At 35.1% G+C, this 26,010-nt stretch overlaps 1 protein-coding gene across 6 annotated transcripts in view; it reads right to left on the bottom strand.

Annotated features, from left to right (window-relative positions):
* Positions 1-26,010, bottom strand: part of TRAK2 (trafficking kinesin protein 2) — a 58,890-nt gene that overhangs the window by 7,944 nt on the left and 24,936 nt on the right. For 4 of the 6 annotated variants that reach the window (XM_045507972.2, XM_010971849.3, XM_010971850.3 and 1 more), the window contains exons 2-14: positions 24,810-25,098; positions 20,331-20,525; positions 14,835-14,911; positions 13,229-13,345; positions 12,040-12,249; positions 11,311-11,389; positions 9,740-9,870; positions 9,236-9,310; positions 7,731-7,868; positions 5,110-5,189; positions 4,603-4,806; positions 1,992-2,290; positions 441-707 (exon numbers count right to left, since the gene is read on the bottom strand). In XM_045507972.2, the coding sequence (XP_045363928.1) occupies positions 441-707; positions 1,992-2,290; positions 4,603-4,806; positions 5,110-5,189; positions 7,731-7,868; positions 9,236-9,310; positions 9,740-9,870; positions 11,311-11,389; positions 12,040-12,249; positions 13,229-13,345; positions 14,835-14,911; positions 20,331-20,525; positions 24,810-24,900 (1,963 nt within the window). In that variant the 5' untranslated portion in view covers positions 24,901-25,098. Of the gene's footprint in view, positions 1-440; positions 708-1,991; positions 2,291-4,602; positions 4,807-5,109; positions 5,190-7,730; positions 7,869-9,235; positions 9,311-9,739; positions 9,871-11,310; positions 11,390-12,039; positions 12,250-13,228; positions 13,346-14,834; positions 14,912-20,330; positions 20,526-21,090; positions 21,185-24,809; positions 25,099-26,010 lie in introns of those variants that run through there. The other 2 variants (XM_010971851.3, XM_045507974.2) reach the window with 2 other exon arrangements.

Genomic DNA, 26,010 nt, shown 5'->3' with positions numbered 1-26,010 from the left:
ATTAAACCATAGAGACTTGCAAAATTGTAAAACAAAACCATTCTTCTCACTACTTTTTAAAAATAGCTATTTTTTCATAAGACATATTATTTGTGTTAATATGTAACTATTTAAAAATAATTAGTTAATAAATATTTTTATAATTTCTCATTTGATTTCTAATATGGTAAATATCAACAGATATCATTCACAAGACAAGCTCTCTTGAATTCTCAATGGTTTTTAAAAGTATAAAGAGATTCTGAGTCCAAAAGGTTCGTGAGCCCCTGACTGAATTGCTCTCATGCAGGTTGGCTGAGAAGTGAAGAGAATCGTTAAGAGCCGCTAGTGTTACGGATTTCCATCATCTTATATTCAAGATGGAGTACACGCCTGTAAGATTTAAGTAGAGGCAGTCAGCTGACCATATAGTTATGCAGAAAGCAAAGCACTCTTCTCACCTGAAACTGGACCACCAGCTGAAGTCATGGGTGGTAGGAAGATTCCTGTTACTGGCTTCGATACTGGTGGTTTTTGTTCAACTTCTGAAGGTTTCTGAACCTGAAAAGTGATACCTTCCTCTTCATCCTCTTCCAAATCTGAGAGGTGATAGATGGCATCCTGGGGCAACTGGGTAAAGCCTTTAGTTATGACACCTGGTCGTGGGTCAAGAATGGTTCCTAAATTTGGTTGAGCAAGCTGCTGCCACTGGTGCAGAGTCTGTGATCCTGAGTATGCAAGCCAAAAAAAGGGCATGTTTTAAATTTTCAACAAATATTAAACCTTGGAAGAGAAGCTAAAATTATATGTATAACAAAGTAATGACAATAATAAAACTATTTATTTGGCCTTAATATTTTGGTAACATTTGTAAATTAAAGTTCTCTGTGGAAGATTAACAAGATGCTAAAGGTATGAATAATAATCTTTCTATTTCAAAAGTTAACTCTAAAAAGGACAACTAAAGTAGGGATGAAAAAACCAAGACAACACCCTTAACAGGAACTAGGATGCAGAGGCAGTGATGAGGCGGAAGACATGTGCCTCAGAGGTGGGGCTGAATTTCCTCAGGTGACAAAAATCAACATTCCTTTGGCTTGGAACCATGCCTATGAATTTTGAAGTCAAAAGCCAGGCTCTTAGGTTGGAAGACACCCTGAATTTCAGTGTTTTTTGTATACTTCTCCACCCTGCTCTTGACCATCCTTTCACCAGGCTCTCAGGGAGAGTAGGGAAGTGAAGAAGGTGATAAAAGGAGGATCTAATCTCCTGGTCGCTGTCTACGGATGCCGGTGAGTGATCACTGCAAGCTAGATGCAGTGTCTAATTATGTCACTGATACTCATTTTATCCCATTTTATCTGACAAATACTTGCACTGAAGATTAGTGAATAAAACTAACTAACAGAACCTTTGAGTTTGAGGGGTCCTTATTTTTTCTAATGCAGACTTATGATAATAGCAGACGATCATTTGAAGATTGTCAATATTCCATAAAACAAAGAAATTTATTTTGAATTCAAGTTCTATTTTAGAAGAGAACAGAAACTGAACTGGAATGATCAGAACAGAACAAAAGAAAAATACCTCTAAGCAAATGACACTTCTTGGGTAAAGAACTCTTTTTTGAAAAGGAAGGTAGAGATGAAGTATTATATGCAGATTATTTTTATTTATCTATCATATCCCATTTATCTTACCATGAAAACTGCTGTCTAAGATATTCCAAGGAAATTCCTTAGCAAAGGAAGAGAAAAGATTACTCTTCCTCCCTCACATTTGTATAAAAACACGAGTAGAATAGAACTGACAGCCAGCCGATGGCTTGGAGAATGCATATCTTTTCACTCATTTTCCACAAAATACTGCTATGCACTGGCACCCAAACAGCGAAGGGCTAAAAAGATATCTTTTGCACATAGTGCTCTTATAATTACAGTACAAATTTCAATTCCAGGGGGAGGAAAAGCCAAGAAGCAACATGTTAGAAATGGCCTTTACTTATTTATTACCTTCAAGGGGCTTGACAATTTGTAATTTTTCAGGCATAAAACCTCGAAGGCAACTGGCACTGCTGAGGTCTGTGATCTCTGACTGGTCAGTGTAGAGAGAGGCAAGGCTCTCGGTGGGGGTCTCGCAGCCACTAACCCCTTCTTTCTGGTCAGCCAGAACCTGGATCTTCCGCTCCCATTCTTCAGCGAAGAACTGCTTCTCACTTAAGTAGTTCTGTCGCCGCAGACTCAGGCGATGCAGGGCTGCAGCCACATCACTCTCCGCAGAGGGTCCTGGTTGATCCACCTTCCGAATGTTCCTGCAGGACAATCACATGCACTGACTAGACCTCTCCTTTCCACAATGATGAATGTTCAAGAGACTGATCTTCAAAATGCGTATTTTCTTCTTAGATATTAGGAATATAGAAATAGTAACAACAAACCCACACCTCTAATACTATATTCTATTTTTATAGATTATTTCAAGTGACTTCAGATAGACAAAAATATACTTTATTATGTGGTGTTTACTAACTTCTATTTCACTTAACTTTGAAACTTCAGATAATGATCATCTATAAATTCAGTTAAAGTAGTTAAACTAAATATTATCATATTTCACTCAATCTATATTACCACTGATGGTTAAGAGGTACCATTATTTTATGTACTACTAAGAAATAAAACAATACTACCCATTAAAGTATGATATGTCATTGGCTGCAAAAGAAAAATACTTTCAAAAATATCAAAATGTGAAAAAAACTACTTTGGGTCATAGAATTCTCTATGAACACTGTAGACATTTAAGAGGAAATGCAGATGGTCAATAGGCATATGGAAAGATGTTCAACATCGCTAGTCATCAGGGAAATACAAATCAAAACCACAATGAGATATCACCTCACACCTGTCAGAATGGCTATCATCAAAAAGAATACAAATAACAAATGATGGCAAGGATTTGGAGAAAAGGAAACCCTCGTACACTGTTGGTGGGAATGTAAATTGGTGCAGCCACTGTGGAAAACAGTTTGGAGGTTTCTTGAAAAATTAAAAATAGAACTACCATACGACCTAGCAATTCCACTCCTGGGTATATATCCAAAACACTAATTTGAAGAGATACATGCACCCCAATGTTCACAGCAGCATTATTTATAATTGCCAAGAAATAGAAGCAGCCTAAGGGTCTATCAACAGATGAATGGATAAAGAAGATATGGTGTGTGTGTGTGAGAGAGAGAGAGAGAGAGAGAGAGAGATGGAATACTACTCAGCCATAAAAAAGCAAAATTTTGCCATTTGCAGCAACATGGATGAATGTGGAGGGCATTATGCTAAGTGAAACAAATCAGACAGAGAACGACAAATACTGTATGATATCACTTATATGTGGAATCTAAAAAAAATACAAGAAACTAGTGAATATAATAAAAAAAAATTGGACTCACAGATATAGGAACAAGCTAGTGGTTACCAGTAGGGGGAGAAGGGGCAATATAAGGGTGGGGGACTGGGAGATACAAACTATGGGGTGTAAGATAGGCTCAAGGATGTATTGTACAACACTGGGAACACAGCCAATATTTTGTAATAACTGTTTTAAGTGGAAAGTAACCTTTAAAAATTGTATAAAAGTTAAAAAAAGAACATGTTGCAGACTATAGGAGACTATTAATAAAGAAGCAAATGAACACACAAATTTTTGAGACCAGTTTTCATAATGTTTTTGAGATATCAGCATTTGAGAAGTTCATTTATTCAATAAACATGCATTGAAAAGTCAAAACAAACAAAAAACAAGATTCGTAAATACTGCATTTTCATAGTTCTGTAATACATAGTTTTTCACTTTTCCACATTTTAAAAATTGGTGGTATCTTATCACTGATATCAGAAGAAAGAGTAGCAAGCCAAGTTTTAGTTATTCTATGTGTGAATTCACATAGATTTGTTTCTCTTAAGAACTGCATACAGTGAGGCAGTACTGACACATAAGGCTACTGTGGGTGCAGAAGCTACCTGCTACAGACCAGGCAATATGATGAAAAACCCAGGGTAATGGATTTCTGCATGAGGAAAGACTTCTCTCAGGTGCCAAATATCTAACTTTCAAAGCCTTCAGCTGACTTTCCAGTAATCCTCTTTAATTTCTAGTTCTATGTAATTCAATGAAATGAATTAATGAAAAGCAGGAAAAAAATCTAAAATTAAACAAATAGGAAATTGAGAGCAATCTGATTTTCCTCAATAGGTATTCAAGATTATTGTGTATCCTAAAGGCACCAAAGCAGCTGAGATTATGAGCATGAATTAAGAGAAAGTGTCATCCAATGCTATGTATAACTGCCAATGACCAAAAAGATGCAAACAAATTTAACTTTGAACACGAAGATTTAGACTCAAGTTTTGCCACACCAAAGAAGGAAGTAGCAAAGAATTTTATAGTTCAATACAAACTCTATTTAGAATACACTAAATTAAATGTAGCTTTTTCACTCCAATGACCTGCCTTACAAATAATGATACAGGGAGTCATTACTGAATGAAAACTGACAGTTCAGAACTTCCTTGGGATAGCACAGAGCAATGATAGAATTCGAGTATATGAATCTATGTTTCTTACCCTGGAACCTCCTCTGAGTTGTTCCCCTGGCTTAGGATTGTTTTGTCCTCTGTTTGTTGTAAACCAGACTCAAAAGGTTTTGCTGTCATGATGACACTTGAACGGTTGGAGCCTGGAATGGGTAGCAGAGCTGGGAATGAGATAGAGCGGCCCCGTGTGTCATTGGCAACCTTGACAGTATCAAATACCCGTTTCTGTTGGGCTCTGTCAAAAAAGAAGTGTTCATTATTACCACTGCCTACCAGTGGAGTGCTTCAGAAAAGAGACACATATGTGCAGTTCATTAAAAATAAAGCCACCCTGAAGAGCCTCTAAAGTTTAGGAGAAATCATTAGAAACTAAATTTCAGAACAGGAGAACGCTCTCACAAATGTGAACACTATGAGGAAAAATTAAATAGTAAGCAGATTTACTACTGAATTTCAAAATATCAGTCACTTTGGACTGTGGCTTCTTTTTAATTTCCATCTCAATGGTTGAGTAACAACACATGCGATCTGTACTTACTTTTGTTTAAAGAGAGAAGATTCCTCATCCAAACTCAGCTTCTTACGCATGGTCCCCTCAATCTCAGCTGCCAGAGATTCCTAAGAAAAAAAGCCTGAGTTTACTACACTGATTACCTAAAAAGCCTGTTGGGGGAAAAGAACTGTCTTTAAATTAATTAACAGTTTCCAGAATCCAATACTTTTGGTGTTATAATGAAAGAAAACATAAGAAAATAGTCACAGGCTAAAATGCAGGGGGAAAAAAAGAGACATTCTAGAAATGTAACTTTTAAAAAGTACCAACTACTTTTTCATGGTATATTTTTACAGGAAAGCAGTGGGGAAGAAACAATTATGGTAAATAGAAAATACTACATTTGTAGACACACAAAAATAAGAGTATGAAATGCTATAAACCAAGATGTTCATAGTGATTCTGCAGAGGTCAGGATTTGATGGTATTTAACTATTTTTGCTTCTCTGTAATTTCTAATTTTTCTATAATAAACATGTACAGCTTTTATAACATAGAAAATCATTAAAAGAAAAATAAGCAAGCTTTCCCTTTCTCTGGTCAGGAATGAAGAGTCAACTGGCATGTGTGGCATGCTCAGTGGGGCTGAGTTGACAATGACTAGAATTGGAGGTATGGGTGTGAACTTATGATTTTATATATGTATTATATTTATTTTCTATATCTTTATTTAAATATATGTTTATTTATCTATAAACAAACATGGATATGAATGAAAAGATAGATATAGATGTGTTCTTGTACATACGAACACACATATATTTCCTAGCTCTACCTGCTGAGAGGGTCTGGTAGCAATGACACTCTAGTGGCAATGGACACCTAACACCCAGATTTTGGATTCCAAACATCATTCCTCATTAAAAGTAACCAGAGCTCCTTGGAGAAATGGCTGATTCCAGACTGGGACAGAGAAAAGGCAAGATGAGCTTGAAGGAGATCCCACTGGCCATATCTGGGACAATTTAAGTATCAAAATAAATATTAGTAATAATGGATTATAATCCATTGGCTAAAATAGAAATCTATGAGTGTATACTAACGTAAGTAAACAAATGAATAAATAAGTGAAGCAGAAAAGCTCTAACTTACAAAATAATGCCAATGAATAAATGTTGAAAAATTATGGAATTAGAAAACCACCATTTGGCAATCATTCTAGTAATAACTGAGTCAGACACAAATCATCAATGGGGGCTAAAACTAGTGGGTAAAAGTCTGATGAGAAACAGGATCTTTAAATAATCTCAAAATATCTCCCCACAAAATAGTAACTTGATCACTTGTTTAAGATAGTATCTGCCAATTTTCTTCATTGCGAAGTTAATTAGTAACATTAATTCAATCAACTATTAATTAACATTGATTATAGTGGAAAAAATTGGCAAATACTACCTTAACTAAGTGATCAAAATTAACTAATATCATTAGTAATGGGATAAATGGCCAATGTGTGCATTCTGATACAATGTACTGAGAAGAACATGGCATTATTTCTGCTAAACATGCATTGCCTCAATCTAATCATGAGGAAACAGCAGACAAACCCAAATTAAGGACATTCTAAAAGGTCATGAAAGATAAAGCAAAGACATAAGAACTGTCTGATTAAAACAACCAAATGCAATGTATCCTTCAAAGAACACTGTTGGGACAATTGGCAAAATTTAAATGGGCTCTGTGGAGGAGATAGTGATAGGACTGTATCAGTGTCAATTTCCTGAAGTTGACAGTTGTATGTGGTTATATAGGAGAGTGTCCTTGTTTTTAATAAATACACACTGAGGTATTAAGGAGTAATACCGTGTATCTGTGACTTACTGTTAAATGGTCCAGAAAAAATAAGAGAACAATATGGAGAATGTAGTAAAATGTTACACTTGAGGAATCTAGGCGATGAATACATGAGAGTTTTCTGTTTTACTGTTGGAACATTAGTCTAAGTTTAAAATTATTTCAAAATTAAAAGTTAAACAAAAATTCTGCGTCTATATTCTTCAGAAAATCTATTATAATTTATAGTTTCGGTCCTTAAAAAAATTGCACGGAAGTGTTTAAGAGCTAGATTGTTAAAACAACCCTTTGAATCAACATTACAAATTCTGGCATAAACTCAGAAGTTATCATTAATTTCTTTAATTAAAAAAAACCATTTATTGATGAATTAAATAAACATGATTCCTGCCCTCATGGAGCTTACACTGTAACTGAAGTTAAATATTTGAAGAGACTCAAGATCATTAAAAGAGGTTTTACATGTTCACTGCACTATTTGAGAAAGTGACATGTGGTGGGCCTAGGGCAAGGATGACCCAAGTTGAAGTAGCTCTATGGTACACAGACCCAAACCTAATTTCCTTAGGGTTCATCTTTATATTACAATAAATCTAAAAGGTTAACTGTTAGAAGAAAGGCAATAAATAGGAGTATCAAGGTAGATATAGATATGCAAATAAAGGCCTAAGTTCCTTGAATTCCAAAAACAGGGACAAACCACATTATCTCTGTTCAAGATGCTTTACACCATCAGAAGCCATATTACCCTCAGGACCATCTAGCCTTAAACAAGTTTCCCTAAAATACATAACATCTTTCTCATTCCTTACCCCAGGAAAAACTCCATAGGACGGGGAAAAGTAGAGATGAGCAGCAGGGCCAGATCTACTCCGAAGTTCCTTTATTTCTTCTTGGGATTCATGTAACATTCCCAGACACTCCATGTTCCTGTCTTGTAACTCATGCAGCTGAAAGAAAGGATGGTAATTAGTGTCCTTTATTATATTCTCAAAATGACAATGGCGGCAAAACACCCATTGGGCTAAGAATTAATTTTATCCACAGGACTCGTTAACTTTATGAATATAATTTTAACACAGAGACTGAAACAAATCAAGCAAGGAAAGTATATCTATTTCAAGCTGCCAGAATTAGGGTATATCTTGGCCAGAATTACACATAAATGTGATTTCCTAAAAACCTGAAATGTAGCTGAGACAACCATAATTGTCAATTCAATATTTGATGTTTCCTATCCTTAAAATTCTTACAGAGACGGGGGAGGCTATAGTTCAGTGGTAGAGTGCGTGCCTAGCACGCACAAGCTCCTGGTTCAATCTCCAGTACTTCCATTAAAATAAACAAAGAAACCTAATTACCTCCCCCCGGGAACAAATTAACAAACAAAAACAATAAATAAATAAAAATTAAAGAAAAACATATAGAGGAAGTATAATAGCTATGGTCAACTTAGTTTAGCTTAATATTAGATACGTACGTTTTTAAACATCCCTCTAAGTCTATAAATGACAAGGTCAAGTCTACAAAGTATTGTATATGATGTCAGGGTGCTCAGTTATCCTAAACAAGCAGTTACTTCTCTCTTGTTTCAGAATCTTCTTTATAGTTAGATACACAAGCATGTTAAAAAAGTACACAATTTTCAGCGTACATTTTAACTTCAAAAATTTCTTCAAGTGTGGTATGTTGATTGCATCAGCAGTATCACTACGGCTAAGGGTGCTTATTAAAATTGCAGAGTCTAGGCCTTCACTCTGGACCTACTGAATTAGAAACTTTTGGGGATGGTGCTTAGGAATCTCTATTTGAAACTTACATTGAAAAAAAAAAACTCACTCTGCCAGGTAATTCTTATACGTACTAAGGAACCACTAAATTATATCTAATATATAAGATTTTTATGTAGATAGAAAGTAAGAGATTTCTGCTATTTCTCCTGACATATATGGTATAAAACCAGATATTATTATTATTATTGTTATTGTTATTGTTATTATTATTATTATTAGAAAGTATCTTATTTTAAAAACTGTTGGGTTAGTTAAAGTAGATTGGTAAAAGGGTCACATATTCCTAAAGAATCTTATAAAAGTCAAGGTTTCCCCAATTAATCAAGAAGGATGTTGTCATGTTATTAGTTTCAGAGAGAGAATTTTTTTAAATTTTTACTTCTTAGATCTTATAATTTCATCTTAATCTTCTGCTGTTGTTTTACATCTGGCAATCACCTTTAATCATTCTTATTCACAAAGAAAAGAGAAACTATTCACTCCTCCCTTCCCATATCACACAAGATAAAGGAAGATTCCATTACCTCCATCGTCAGTTGTCTTTGGGCATCTTTGGAAGCTTGGAGGTGAAGTCTCAGTTCTTCCTTTTCAATCACATGCTAACAACATATTAAAAGAGACATGTGAAACCTTCCCATATAAAATACAGGCTACGCTCTCTCTTTTTAAGCCATCTTAAGAATCTTTCAGGGACATAGTCCAGAGGACTATCAAAAGCTAACCTTTCAAAAGCCAAATAAGCACAATAAAATGGGCAGACTGCCAGCTTAATCAAGGTGTTCATAGGACAATGAGCATGAGTCAGGAATTGACATCGCACTTTCTGAGGAAAATCTAACCCCATTTTAAGGAAAGAAATAGTGATTTTAAAGTAGTCATTCACACTATTTCATGGCAGAAGAATAAAAGAGCAATCAGACTGAAGCATTGTAAAAGGGCAGGGTCCATGCTTATTTTGCTTAATGCATCTAGCACTTGGCAGAGTATAAAGCACTAGGTCGGTGCTTTTGTTGAATGAATGAACCTACTTCTTTAACTTTGTGCTGAAGATCTACAATCTGAGACAAGAGAGAGGAGATCTCTTCTTGGTATCGAATCAGTTCATCACTTTTCCCAGACAATTCTTCAGTCATTCTGGACATCTGAGCATTTGTTTCACCTTGAAAACAAAACAGAAATAAAACTTAATATAAATGTAGAGCAGAGGCTGGCAAACTATGGCCTAAGGGGCAAATCCTGCTTTGTAAAAAGCACTGGACTATCACAAATTGATTTTTCTTTAACATAAATTTGAAATAAATCTGGATCACACAATAGAGAAAACTAAAGGTTCTTCTGAAATAGGTTAATGCTGGGAATTTAACAGGAGGCAACGAAGCTAAGAAGAGATGACCTGTAAAGGCAAGCAAGCTAACGATTTTGCCGCACTCTTCTTTATGAAGGACAAGAAGGCTGAAAAGAGATAGGTGAATTACCTGTCTTTGTAAGTGCCGAGACGTTTCTGTCTTTGAGAACTCTTCAGGGACATAAATAAGATCCCAAAAGAAATGAAAATCAAGCTTAACAAATCTAACAAAAGAATATTCCCAGAATGGAGCAGTCACAATCTGTTAAAGCTACTGAGATGCTTCTCCTACTGAGATATAGGAGAGAGACTTTCTGGGATACCTAGCAAACTGAGTAGGGCTTCTAAAGCAATTCTTACAATCTAGCATTCTGGCATGCTGTAGAATTCCATTGGGGAGATAAATCTTTATTTCATATAAAAACTCTGACATCTAAACAAGTGGCAAAACTATTTCTCAGTGCTATATACAACTATTTTTCAATGGATAGAATGTCTATAATATTTCAAAGGATGGCAATAAGGAGGCAAGAAATCAAGATCCAAGTTCTTCGGTAAGTCATTTCTTTTTTGTTTTTTAAAGTGTAAAAGGTGGGTAAAGATGGAGCTGATGGAGAAGATTCAATTTACATTGCTTCTGGTTCTCTAATATTCTGTAGAAGGTACCACATTCTGAGGCCCACAGCCCAAACGATTTGATATGATGATGTCATATCTTCTTTTAACACAAAACGGTTTATATTTACGGAGAGATTAAAATTTTTTCTCTAGTAAAGCTGATCTTTTTCCAACTGATTTTTTAAAAATTATTTTAGTTAACAATACAATGAAACTAAATTATATTTCTTTATAGACACAGAGCTGGCACTTAATACTCATTGAATATTATGTCTTATACCATCATTTAAGCCCTAGCTTTGCTACTTACCAGTTTTCTGACTTCAGCAAATCATATTCTCTATAGAACTATATCCTCATCAACAAAATAAGAGCTTTGGTTCCCTTCATTCTAACATGCTATAACACATAGAAATATAGGTCTTTATTTAATGATGACAATTTGAAACAAAGATACTTCTTAAAAGTACAAATGGCATTTTATATAGAGCTGTAGGCTCAATGTGATATTCCGAGATTTTCAGTAATTATTTAAAATTGTTTCTTAAGATGCTTCTACTGAAACCATTGATCTAATTTCTGAGTCAGCCCAATGAATTGCTCAGAGGCTACAAAAGAGAATATGTTAATACTTACGAAGTTCTTTAACACAGTCACTGACAAGCTGCTGTTCTTTCTCTTCATAGGTAATAGTTTCTGTCTTTATGTGACAAGCCTCCATGGGAAAAAAAAAATCAGTATATGATAATATCTTCTAATGATTTTACAGTATTAACTAAAAAACCCTTTAGTACTCATTTGAAGATAAAAGTTCATCACTTACAAAGGGAAAAAAACCCATAAAATTTTACCTATTATAAAATAAAGGATAAAGAAAAGGACATGACAAACATCTCCCCCTTGTTCCTCTCAGGGCCTTTGCAATGTGCCTGTTCATCTCCACCCCCAGCCCCTCCCCTCCACCATACATCTCTGTTTGGCTAATCTACAGCTACAGCTAAAACGTCACTTGCTTAAGTAAGACTTCTTTGATTCCTCCCACCCCCATTATACAAGCTCATGCAACACTGTAATTTTCCAACAGAGTTCTTATCACAGTTGTAATTACTTAGCTATTTGTGCAAACTCCACAAGATACATATTCCATGCTGTGGCTTTCTCTGCTTCATCTGTCAGCTTGCTATTATCCACTTTTCAGTGGGATCTAAGTAACAATGGAAGGCAAATACATGTGCCATGGCTGCCATCCCCTAATTGGAATGTCAATAGCAAATCCTAAGTTATGCCTTATTTCCCCTGAATACTGTCTGGACCTAAACCTTATAGCCTTTAAGGTAAAAGAAAGTAGGAATAAGTTGACTGTACCTTCGATCGAAGAACCATGTTCTCTTCTTCCAGTTCCTTGAGCTTTTCCTGCAGCATGTCCAACTGCAGCAAACCTTGAGATAAGTTAAAGGACTCATTGAACCGAAGAGGTGTAGAACAGCTGGAATCAGTCTCACTCTCTTCAGAAGCAATGGAGACAATTCGAAGTAACTCATCTTTCTTGGAGAGCTCATGCTGCAGCTGATTAACCTGCACATCAAAAGGGCTTGATTTACAAGATGGCCTTTATTTTGCATTGCTTACAAGTAATATAGCATCTAATTCACAGAGCCATTGCTTCTCACCATAAAACAAAACCGCAAAATCAGCTTCTAGGTTTTACTGACTCAAGTAACAAGGGCTAAAAAGAGAAAACAAACCTCAGATACTTCCTAATCTACAATTTTAGAGCATTAACTCAACAAATACAGCTTTTTCTAAACTAGGTGAAAAGAAAAGTCAATTTTTATATTGTTTATAATAGGGATATAGGAGGAAAATTTCACATAAGATAATGACACATTCACAGTTCAAAACAAAACTGAAGAAACTTCAAAGTATCAGAATAGAGTCTTACTTCAAATTCTCAACTAAAGGCTTGTACTTCTAAGCTGTATGACTCTACATGACTTCTCAACTTTAGTTCTAGGGAATAAATACTTTCAAAGCAAAGGCTTGAATGTTATTAAACATGAGGCTTTTATAAAATATAAATGAAACCAGATAATAACAAGTAATGGAAAATTTGAAGTGTAACAATTCAAGTAAGTAACAAATCAGTTCTCACCAAAAATACTTATTGCTATGGATAACATATTTTCAAAAATTTGTTTTCCTTTTGTTCGGGTTTTTGAATAAAAAGATATTTTATTTGGGGATATATATATTTTTTAATAAATTTAAGATAAGATCACACACAAAGCCTACACAGAGGGGTGGGATAAAGAGTTAGAATCTAAGGACGATGCTGTAGGTACTAAATATAGGCCAAGATAGAGTCACATGGGTACTCCTCTGTACAGTAACATTTCATTTCTCTACTGGTTAGTTCGATGGATACCAACAGTCAACACGTGCTGGTGTTACTTTTCTACCTACCGTCATCACTTCAGGGAGAGCCAGGAAAATAAATTCTTCATTGCCCAAGACCTAATTGTTTCATGCTACAAATACTTGATCCAAGACTTACTTGATCAAAGGCTTGTCCCAGTTGCTCCTCCAGGGCTTCATTCTGCTCAGACAAGACATGGTTCCGCTTTAAGAGAGCTTGTCCAATTCGAGCAGCTAGCTCCAGATCACGATCTCTCTGTTAAAATACCAAATACATCTTCTCTTTGAGTACAAATAAAATTAAACAGTAGTTTAGAACTTCTGTAGTCATTTTTGCTAAACTCAAAACAATGTCCCAGAAAGCATCAAGATCCATTTTAATGCCCAGACACACACAAATGAATACAGGGTCTGACACACAAATGGTATGTTGGTTAAATGGATGACCACCATAGTTGGCATTTCTTTTCTTGATATCAAGTGAGATTTATTGATTACCCTATTAATTAGGATACAGCAACCCAACCTTCAAACTTACGACTATGGTGAATTAGAAAATCAATATAGCCTTTAAAAAGGAGGACAAGGCCTGACACAAAGTAAAAGTCCAATAAATATTTGTTGAATGCATTTGTCTATCAAGCATGATAATGATACAGTAGGCATGTTGAAAACAGTTCCAATTAGGGCAAAGCTTATAAGCATTCAGAGCCAGAGGCTTACAGGAAAGCATAATCAAGAGCCCTGTTGTCAACTAGTGTAAGAATCTTATTGTGAAATAAAACAGGGAATATAACAGACTGGAAGTTTTGAGGCTATAGGGTTCTTCTTAGAGTAAGAGAAGGGAGTCTGCACAAGTTGGAGGTAATGATGCAGGGAGGCCTAAAGAAAAGTCAAGCAAGGCAAGAGTGACTCTTTCTGGGTAAATGGTGATACTTAGCAATTGCACAGGAATCCCATCTATACGGTGGTGGTGAGGACAGTACTTTGTAGAATGGAAAACTGTCAATATACATCTAAGTGCCTTATAGTATATGAGTAGGGGTTCAGCTTACATTAATCACTATATATTCTTATTTGCTCCATAGCAACATGAAAACAGGTGGATGGATTATCTCTAAATTTTCAAGGCCCACTTATCTCATTTTCAATATAGGCTAAGTGGGATATACAAAATCATTCTGGGGAGCTGCTGGGGGTGAGGGGGGTATGGGGAGAAGTTTTCTTCAAAGAGAAGGACAGTTTCTATAAGATCAATTGAAAGTGAAGCATATGGAGAGACCTTTAAGACCACCACTTGGAAAAGATACACTACACATACTAAAAAGCCTGTCATGGACAAAGTGAGCACAAATAATAGCTTAGACTGAAAGTAGAAAATGGAAGATGCTCCAAACTGTTGGTGTTGATTTATAACGGAGCTGTTTCTTGAATGGGCAGTTCTGTTTCAAGGTGAATGACAACAGGGATTTATTAAAAAAAAATTTTTAAAGATTGTTTTTCTAGGACAGAGAAGGCAACCAGCATCATTATAACAATAACAACAAAAAATTAAGTCTTCCACAATTTCATAATAATAAACCTCAGAAACTGTTGACTTTGGTATGCCAGTTGCTCTAGTTATAACAACCTTATACAAAATAACCCAGAGGAAAAACATCATCATTTTTCATTTGGTGTGTAAATTCTAAATGATTTTCAAGTTTTAGCTTTTTGTACCTTAGAAAAAGAAGACATATTCCTACCTCAGCCAGGAGGTGTGTAACCATGTCAATGTCATTGTAAGTTTTGGTCATCTGCTCCACCCTGTCTGTACCTAGAACTGAAACAGTAAAAACAACTCATCAGAGGATTTAGGAATAACACAAAGTTTTAAGTATTTATAAAAATTTAAAGGTAACAACAATCACAAACCCAGACTTTCACAAAAAATATTTAGTATGAAAATATAGGTGAAAAAAGCAAAGGAGAGAAATATTTCATGTGCTAGATTCTCAGGAAATAGACCAATTACTACAAACAAAATGTACACCATACAGTGAATTAAGAAAGTATCAAATGATCACAAGGCAGTCAAAGGCTTGTCCCAACTTGACTATCTCCTTTTCCCTAAATAGGACTGAAACTTTGACTCACTCACACTAGAGAATGTGGGCCTGGAGAATTAATTAAATCACCAATTGTTTTATATCCTAATCTAAATTAAAGTTATTGAGGGGCAAGCTCGTGAGAAGTTACATATAAGGGATTTAATTAGAATTCTGCTGTGATTATCTTTGACATCTGTGGCCACCTATCGTGTGAGCTAGCACACTAAACGAGGAACAGGACTTGTAGGACCTTTTTGTAATTCTATTATCAATCATAACCCTTTTTAGCTTAATTAAAAACTCATTTTCTTTATGATAATCTTCATCATATGTAGGCCTCTACTATAAAATAAACTGTATGCTATACTGTTACTTGCATAACTCAAACCCATTATTCCTGGCCCTCCATAAATTCAGTAACTGCACTTGACTAATTTAGTTCCAGAGAAAAGGACAAATATGACCCTAATGATTCCACAGTCAGAATATGCAATACCATTTTAAGCTAATGATGCGTAATAAAAGAGGGGTCTTTTGACTTTGGAGTGTATTACGTGAAACAGACTTGTGTTTGACTTTGACTGATTTTATAATTAGTTGCCTTAAAGTGTGAAAACTCAGAGGCTTGAAGCAGAAAAGCTGAATTCGGGTATTTGAATGAGCTTGAACAAGTCACTTATCCCTCCTCAGATTCAGATTCCATACTTCTTAATATGGAGGTGATAACACTCATCTCACAAGGTCATTAGGAGGTTCAAATATGATACTCTACTAAGCAGTAGTCAGTAAACTGCTAGGTGTCATACAACTGTTTACAGTTATACTATTTAAACACAATGGGATGTATGAAACAGCCCTCATTTAAAATTCTCTGTAAGTAATGCACTGAGTTGGCAGCAGGTACTATGATTTAAGTCATTTGCAGTTCCTTAGTCCCATTTTAACACTGAGGTTGCCCCCAAAGACACCATTAGATAGGTTCTACTTTAATCTGAGCCTCTTATTTTTCTTCCTAGCATCACTGCTTAAAATAAAACTGGGAATTACCCAGAGCTTAATTATTAATGATAATCTTGCTCCTAGTTGAAACTAAAACAAAATTGTTAGATTGACAGTATCAGGAGAGAGTTGAAAAACTTTTAAACTGAAATTTAAAAGACTTTTTAAAAAATCCAGAAAGAAACACTTTTACTCCAAAAGAATTTGTATTTACAAGTTGAAAAACAATTCTATAATTTAACCACAGGGATAAAGGAAACAGCCTTTTGGGCCTAAGGAACCTTCACAATTTAACTTGGTAGCATAGCAGAAACAAAGGATTACAAATTAAGGCAGATGCTTACAGTGTTTGGTCTTTTCTACTTCTGGTCTCAATAATACGATGAGAGAAAAAAAATCAAGTCAGTGTATCTATGCTCTAAACTACAGAAAACTAGCCAATGATTGCAAAAACAAATGTGGCACAGGGCAGTGGGTCTCAACTCCAGATTCTAATTTAATTCATTTGGAGGAGCCGCTGGGCACAAGTAGGAAGTAAAGGTGCCCCAAAGTTCTGAAGCGAAGCGAGGGAAGAAAACCACCGATCCGGGTTCACATGCAAAGCAAGAACCAGGAATCCTGGAGACTCAGTTAAAAACAGTTTTTATACAACTAATTAAAAAAACACATTACATGGCTTATATTACATGACTGATCAGAGTTGAAGATGAAGTGGCCAATTTAATTGAAGTAAAACTAGAAAGTTAAGAATGTAATAAAATGCTGCGAGGTACAAGTCATACATGATGAAAGGGGAACAGAAAATGAAGGACACAGTAATACAGAAATCTTTATAATAAAACATTTTAGTGAGAAGAAACTAAAATATATTTCCTATTAAATGCTTATCATCTGTCACAGTCTGACAATTTAAAGCTAAACCTTAAGAAGTTATCTAGTTTTATGATCTCATTTTCTTATATGAGGAACCTTGACTGAGAGGAATTATGTGACATGTCCAAGATCACCAAGCAAGCTATTAGTGGCCAAGCTAAGATAATAATAAGATGGTGATAACAACTCCCATCTCACAAGGTGACCCAAAAAACCCTAGGTCTGCTCACTCTCAGAGAAGGGCTCTTTGCACCATGCTGCTGTTTCTACCACAGTCCCACCAAGAGCAAAGGCTTTTATCTAATAAAATACTATCTATCTGCAAACAACATAGGTCCAAATTTTGTTTTTAAAGTGTAAACATATCTATACAGACACAAAAGAGGCTGGAAGGATACACCTTAAAAAATGTTAATAGCGGTTATCTTTGGGTAGGGATTATGGTTGATTTGTTGTTCTCTTTTTAGTTTTCTGCTAATTTGCCATGAAGAACAAATGTTGTCTTTGCAATCAAAAAATAGCAGCTTTTGTTAAGAGGTTTCAAAAAGGAAAAGTGAATTTTCAAATGCTTAAATATTCATTACAGCAAAGAAGCTAGATAATGCAACTAGAATTCTCCAATTCTTATGTTTTGTGTGAAACAGTCTATATATCACCAAGTCCCAAAGGGTGGGCCACCTCAGTTGCACAAGGTCGCTCAGTTGATGCCAGTCAGTCACAAAGTATGTAGGAACACAACGGATTCCTCTCTGCAGCCTGATCAGCTCTGTCTTCTCTTCTTTAACACAATACTCCTGATAAAGACAGGCTGCTTGGGGAGATTCCAAAAGTACTCATGGCAAAGCTCTTAAGTGCCCTCTTGGCATTTAGACATTGTGATTAAATGCTTCCAAAGTGACAGACTAATTCTTCACTCTAATTCTGTAATCGAGAATGCAGAGCTTAGCAGGTTAACTTTATTATAACGAATCCTATCAAGTCCTGTTTTCCCTTTAGTTCTCAAAGGTTAAAATAAAAATATGTTAAATGGTACAGAAATTAGCAATGTTCCTTGCTTGACTCCAGACATCACCTTTCTAACTCCCTAAAAAAATTTTATACTTCAGGGAGAGGATAAACATTTTACACAACAATTTTGGTTTCCAAAGGTTGTTAATTAATATTCAACATTTATATTTAATATTTGGAGAATCTAATGTTTCTGAGAAAACATAAGGGGTAGATATACATAAGCACTTTGCTAATTCTTATTTTATGTTATGGATGCATAATCTCACATCAACCATCCTCCAAATATTTTCAGATGGAAAATGCCAATGTTAATCCATTTTGACACCCCTGTCATTTATATGAGAACTTGAATAGTTCTCTCATATGTCCTTTTTCAAGATCTAGAGTTTTTACCACAATTACCTAATTTGAAGAGACTTCTAATCTTTCATCACTCTCCAACCCTCCTACACCAAAACCCAAATATGATACACAAATGCTGCCCGCGTGGCAGAGTAAAAACTGCAATAGTTCCTGATAACTACAGACAAGTCTTGAGGTTTTAACCCCAAAGAAGTGGTTCTTGCTGCTATAATACAGAGAATATTTCTACAATAAAACAAACAAACAAACAAACAAACAAACAAAACTGCCTTCAAAAGAACTGAGACAGAATAAAGGAGGCTGATGATATACACTGTCTAGGACAGCCCTTCTCAGCAGGGTTCCAGGGGAGAATTAAGTCCTATAGATAATGATGTGAGTGACAATTTTCTCAGTTCTCCCAGGAATAATACCTAGCTAGTACATGACACATAGGGGATAAGGTAATCCCTTCTACAATAGATGTCTTAGGGCATATGACTTAATTTTTCTGTGGAACTAGTTGAGAGGATTATAAATCTGCTAACCTCTCCAACTCGACTGATGATTAATGCTTCCTGAATATTATCAATTGTATTTCTTTCCCTGCCAGTACAGATTAATGATTTTTGAGGGCAGAGCTTGAAGAAAAGTATAACTATCTACCGGAAGTAATAATTTCTACAACTATATTTCCCTGCAAAATTTTACAGCCTCCCTAATTCCTTAAATTCTCCAATTAATATCACGGTGAAATGGCCAATGGCTTTGGTTAACAATGCTCTGGATAAGAGGCTAAAAGCCTTAATTTAGCATTCAGTTACTTAAAAGGTTTCTTGAGGACAGAAATAGTTTTGAGTTTCCAATTCAAGTTTAAAACAGGTTTACAATTCTTTTTCTGAGCTGTAAGTAATCTGGTTATAGGAAAGTACTAATAAAAGCAAGTTAATGATTACTATGAAAATGAGGATTTCACAACAAAAATCATTCTCCAGCTAGAATCTTTAAAAATAGCAAAGCAGCCATTGGGAAAATATCAAGGGCTTGATAGAATCTCATATCTAATTCAAATGAAAATAACTTTACAAAAACACAATATTGAACTTAGAGGCTTATTACATATTTAACAGCTACTACACATATATCTTTATAGTGAATGAATAAAAAAAAGTAAGCTCAGCTGATTCCAAAAATCTGCATTCCAAAAGGTCAAAAGCAAAAATGATCTCCTTTAACCCACAACTCAAAAACAAACAAACAAACTCCCTATTTTAAAGTTTAAAAATAAAGTTATTTTATTTTAAAGTTATTTAGTTTTCTCACTTTTAAGAGTTTGCTGTATAACGTACTTATTTTCAGGACAAATTTGGCTTAGTTTCTCACTGAAATATTCTCTCTGAATCCTTAAGTAAATGATGATTACTATATAGTGTGCACTTATTTCTTCTTGGCATTATTAAAACTCCTTACATATCCAAGAACTATACTTTTTAGTGACTTGACAAGTTCCTGTGATTTATGTCTGTCTAATAGGGAAGATATGAGTCAAAAAGTTGATGGCTCAAGATATTAAACTATTAAAATAATAAGTGTTGAGAGATATAAAGGAATATTACAATTTTAAATACTTTCACTACTTTTTAGAAAGAGTTCCTTTTTCTACTCAGTCAGAGGAAAGTATCAAGTAAAAGGTGGGAGAAATGGGAAACTCTGAGTGTGCTTGCAACCCTGGACACACAGTCATAAGAATGATAAGCTTTCTGTGTTCAGATGTAACACAATTAGAATCATTTCTTTGTGTTGTTAAATCAGTTCAAGTTAAAGTAGGTACACACTGAACAATGGCTAGGGACGTCAAACATTTTAAAATTCAACACCAAGACACACATGATCTTTAGTACAACGGACAAACTCTAAAATACTCACTCATATAACGGAAAGTCTCTTCAGCAAGGACTGGAGAGAGGTCATCAGATGCATGCTGCTGCTGTTGTGGGGACTGAGTCCAGTCTTGATTTTCATATAGAAAGAGAGAGTCCACTCTCAGCTTATATTGGGGTAGCTGTTCTTCCAGCAGGCTTACCAGCTCAACTTCAGGGAGATCTTCATTGGAGCAGACATCTAAAGAAGAGAGTCCATATAAATGAATCCAACATATTTCAATTCACGAAGCTACAGAGGAAAATCAGTGAAATTAGTTCTGTGGACGTAGGATAACCAAACAAACATTAGTCAAGATTGTTTCACCTGTGATTTTTACTCTAATTACACCTTATCTAAAAATATATTGCTTAGGGGGTATAACTATGTTTCTAAAGTTTAAATGAATTTGGACAAATTTCTTATTTCCTCCTTATCAATCTGTTTAGTGCTGCTTAAAAGAGATCTGATCTCAAATGACTTATATGCTTGGAGGAAAAAGGCAACACAAAACAACCCGTAGCAAATAGCCAGTTCAAAAGGAATAAAATTATATAGCCTTCATTAATAGAATTTGAACTCTGTGGGAGGATTCTTCAAAATCTGGAAAAATCACATTTTAGTATATTATCACAGCAGCTAGATATAAAAAGAAATGAATGTTTACTGGTTAAATGTTACATAGTAATGTTAACATTCCAGCACAGTGCTGTAGCACTGGCACTGGAATAAGTACTTAATCATTTTTATTTTAGAGATGTGATACCTTTACAGTCCTGAATACCTTTCACATTACTACTCTCGCATCTGCACACCTCTAACTCCTCCTGCATACACAACTCTGAACACATTTGGGCCTCTCTGCCTTTACGTGTTTGCTCCTGGCTTCTTGTTCTAAATACTGCTCATCATTTAACACCTCCCAAATTTAGCAGTTTCCAAAAAAAAAAAAAAAAAAGTTATCCCTTTTAACATGCTTGAAATACTAGGGCCTAAAAATAGAAAAAATACAGGATGTCATTCCAACCCTCTCGTTATTAAAAGAGATCTGGTATTTCCTTTGTGGGTAGCCTAAAGAAACATGTTCTAAACTCTGGTAAACAACAACAAAGAATAACAAACATTTAAAGAAAACATACCTTAAAAGAGTAAATCTCAACTACTTAACCTTAACAATGCTGACATTAATCAAATCAAATATGAGGAGGCTGAAAATATGACAATCCTATTCACCCAGAAGGACAAGCAGAGGCTTCATAACTATGAAGAATGAGGTACATAATCACAGAGAGGAGGTACTAAATATAGTTCTAAAGAAGCTTCTCTCAACCCTTAGCGGACCTCTAAAATAAAAGCTCTGAAAATACATACAAATTCTATTACTATGAATTTCATGTGACTATTCAAACTTTTCCAGCCACAAATGTATCACCTACAGATTGTCACTGTAATACTTGCAGGAAGAGGTGACTATAAATACGTGCAGAGCTTGAAAGAGACTCTTAGGCCTGCAAGGGTATAATGAAAATGAAGAAGAAAAGTAACATTCATTAAAAGAACTACTATTCCCTAGACATTGTCTTTTAATAAAAATTAATGAAATTCTGTGAAAATCCAATTCCTTACTTCCAAAAGGTAATTTTAAAAATCAGCATTCAATCAAGGTTTCATAGATTCAACTAAATATTCTTCAGACCAGCTCTTCCTATTTGCTTCTGTATTTCTGATAATGTACCACTTACTGCTTTCCTGATTGTCTAGTCTTAACAGCCCCCTCACTACGTTTTTACCATCCAAATTTCTTTTCCTTATGCTCACTTCTTTCTAGCCACATTACCTCCATTTAGGTTCAAGGCCTTCTCTTATTTCTCTTGAATATGACCTCAAAACTGGTCTGTCCTCATTACACTGATATTTTCCTCCACATCTTCATATTTTATTATATCATTCTCCCACACAAAGCTAAGAGAGGTCTGGATTTCATGCAGCCAGAGTAGAAAAACCTATGAATAGCTGGGACAATCAGTAAAGGTCCTAGGAGAGTCATGTCCACTGGCAGTAGTGTTAAATTAATGCTAGAATAAAGCACATTAGAGTATGGTTTAAAGTGTGATCTAGAGGCTCAGATAACGAAGATTAAAAACAAACCCCCAAAGGACTGACCTCATCAGCAAGTAACTCAAGGACTTGCTAAACAGTAACAATCTTCCTAGGAAGACAACAAAATTCAGACATCAAAGAACATAATGTTCAAAATATTCTGCGTTTGATAAAAAAATTACTAGATGTGGAAAGAATAAGCGAATTGTAACCCATTACTAGTTGGAAAATGAATCAACAGACATAGGCCCCATAATACTGTCAATTGTCTATGAAGTTTACATAATTCCATTCAAAATTCCACCACTTTTTTTTGGTTGAAATTGACATTCTGGTTTCAAAATTTATATGGAAATGTGAAATATCTAGAATGGCCAAAATAATTTTTGAAAGAGAACAAAGACCAAGAATTTGTACTACCTGAATTCAAGATTTACTATAGAGTTACAGTAATCAAGACAATGTGGTATTTACAGAAAGATAGACTTAGGGATTAAAGGAACAGAATGAAGAGTCCAGAAATAGACTCATACATACATCATCAAGCGATTTTTCAATAAAATTACCAAGGTAATTCAATAGGGTAAAAGATAATGTTGTCAACAAATGGTGTAGGAACAACTAAACATTCAACTGGGGAAAACAAAATCTGGACCCTAACCTCATTCTATATTCAAAGTTGATTATAAAATGGACTGTTGACCTAAATATAAAAGCAAAAACTATAAAATTTTAAAAAGAAAACAAAAGAGAATATCTTTGTGATCTTGAAGTATGCAAAGATATCTTAGAAATCACACAAAAGAATATGAACTATAAAAGCAACAACTGATTATGAGGCTCCACCAAAACTTAACATTTTTGCTCTACAAAAAGACACCATTAAGAAGATGGAAAAGCAAGGAACAATCTGGAAGAAAATATGTGCAACCCATTTATCTAACAAAGGATTTACATCTAGAATAATAAAGAACATTTGCAATTCAACAGTAAGACAAATATAAAAATGGGCAAATGATTTAAATAGACAACTCAAAATAAGATCTAGAAATAGCCAATAAACACAAGAAAAGACACTCAGCATCATTAGTCATCAGGGAAAAATAAGTTAAAACCACAGAGATAGCAGTACATATCTGCTAGAATGGTTAGAATCAAAAACACTGACATTACCAAGTGTTGATGCTGTCAAGCAGAGGTCAGCAAACTATGGCTCACAGGCCAGTTGGAGCCTGCTGCCTCTGCCTAGTTTTGCCAATCAAGTTTTATTGAAACACAATTCCATTTGTTCTTTTACATACTGTCGATGGGTGCTTTACTACTATAAGGACAGAGTTTAGTTGTTGTAACTTGGCAATAAAAACTAATGAACTGTTGACACATACTACAACGTAGATAAATCTCAAAAACACTTTGCTTCATTAAAAAAGCCAGATACAAAAGACACAGATTAATTTATATGAAATTCTAGAACAAGCAAATTTTACCTATAGTAACAGAAAAGCACACTGCTAGTTGCCTGGAGTCAGCAGTTGAAGGGTGAGGAGACCTCGGTAAAAGGGAACTTTGGGGGATAATAAAAATGTTCTACAACTTGATTGTACTAGTGGTTACATGACTGAATATATTTGTCAAACCGAACTGTACACTTAATGGGTCCATTTTATTGTATCCTAATGCAAATATCTCAATAAAGCTGAATACAAAATGGGGGGGAAATCTTTGGGTTTAGATGGGTTTCAGAATTTTATGGAGTTTTAGAAAAGTAATACCGTCCATTTACTGTATGTTACATAACATCTCCAAATGGTTTTGTAGCAGCACCCCATATTTAAATATATTAATATACTTTCAGCAAACATAAATATTTAAACTAAATGAGATAAGTCTAGAAACAGCTGCATAGGTCAGGTTTTGTGGACCAATGAGTTTTACAAACAAAGTTCAGAAAAAACTTTGGGTGTATAGTTTTTTCAGTCTTGCAGATAAGGACTTATGGGGCTGCATCTGTGTTTGCATACACTGTATACCATGAAAGCCTCTTATGTACAGGTACTGTAGTCAGGTGCCTGCAGGGCATAGAAACACAAGCACCTCTGTCCTTGTGGAGATGGGAAGACAGGAATAGGAAGACAAGATAGGGAGAGGAATATAATGCAGTTCCTACTGACCAGGGCTCACGTATACAGGGAGTGAGATTTAGACAACAAACAGCACGCAGGGCAGATTTTGATAACGTGTTAGGAGACCAAGGAAAAAAAGATATTAATTCAGTCGGTCTCTGAGGAGACCAGGCTGGAAAGGGAGGCTGGGTTTCATCATGGCAGGTCTTATACAAATTTTATCCCGTATGCAATAGCACTTCATTTATTAGACTGCACTCACCAGTGATGCTCTCTGAGTCTCTGTGATTGATATTCATGAGGTTTTCTTCACCTGTCGGTGATGTAAAATTGGCATTCTGGGATTGATTCATGCAAGCTCCTGTTTTGCTTTGGTTGAGAAGGACAGCTTTGGTTTGAATCAGAGGAAAGAGAAGCCATCAAGCCATTCAATAAAGAAAGGATCTGGTCAAATGGATATTTTCTTTTAAACAGATTTTTTCTGATGAGTCAAATGACATCTGGAGCAATGAGTGTTCTCATGTGATTATCATACCTTGGATGGTCATGACCTAAAACAAAGAACACATCAGGTGACTTCAGAATTCAGCAGGTCTTTAATAACGGCAATCCAATTACCCGGAATGTCTGTCATTAAGAATGTTTTCCTAATGATACACACCACATGGATAAATCTCAAAATAGTTATGCTGGATGAAAGAAGTCAGACAAATAAAGTTTATGATTCCATTTATATAAAATTCTAGAAAATGTAAATTTATCTATAGTGACAGAAAGCAGATCAGTGGTTGCCTGGGGTTGGGGAGGGATTATCAAGGTGTAGAAAGGTTTGGGGGATGATAAATATGCTCATATTTTGATTGTGATGATAGTTTCACAAATACATACATATGTCAAAACTTACCAAATTCTATATTGGAAATGTGTGCAATCTAATGTAAATTATAATTCATTAAAGCTGTTTAAAAATTTTAAAGATGATCTACTGTTCAAAGTAAAATAATAATAATACTTTGTGGGTTTTATAACATGCACAAAAGTAAAATATATTAAAACAATAGCATAAAGGCCTGGAGAAGAAAAATGGGAATATACTGTTGCAAGGTGTTTATACTATATATGAATTAGTAAAATATAACTCAGAAGTGAACTATGATAAATTTTAAAATGTATACTATAAGCCCTGAAGCAACCAATAAAATAATTCAAGAATTATAGATAATAAACCAACAAAGGAGATGAAATGGAATAATATAAAGCTGGGTTCCTCAACCATGGAACTACTGATATTTGGGGCCAGATAATATTCTGTCATGTGTACTGCAGGATGTTCAGCAGCATGCCAGCAAAATCCTCTCCCCAGACTCTCTCCCAGTTTTAACAGCTCAGAATGTCTCCAGACATTATCAAACATCCCCTGGAGGACAAAACTGTCCCCAGTTGAAAATCACTTAAATAAAAGA

This window comes from Camelus bactrianus, chromosome 5, assembly GCF_048773025.1.
Source record: "Camelus bactrianus isolate YW-2024 breed Bactrian camel chromosome 5, ASM4877302v1, whole genome shotgun sequence".
NCBI classification, from domain to species: Eukaryota; Metazoa; Chordata; class Mammalia; order Artiodactyla; family Camelidae; genus Camelus; species Camelus bactrianus.
Note: the sequence above shows the minus strand (reverse complement) of the source record. Positions and strands in the feature narration are given on the sequence as shown.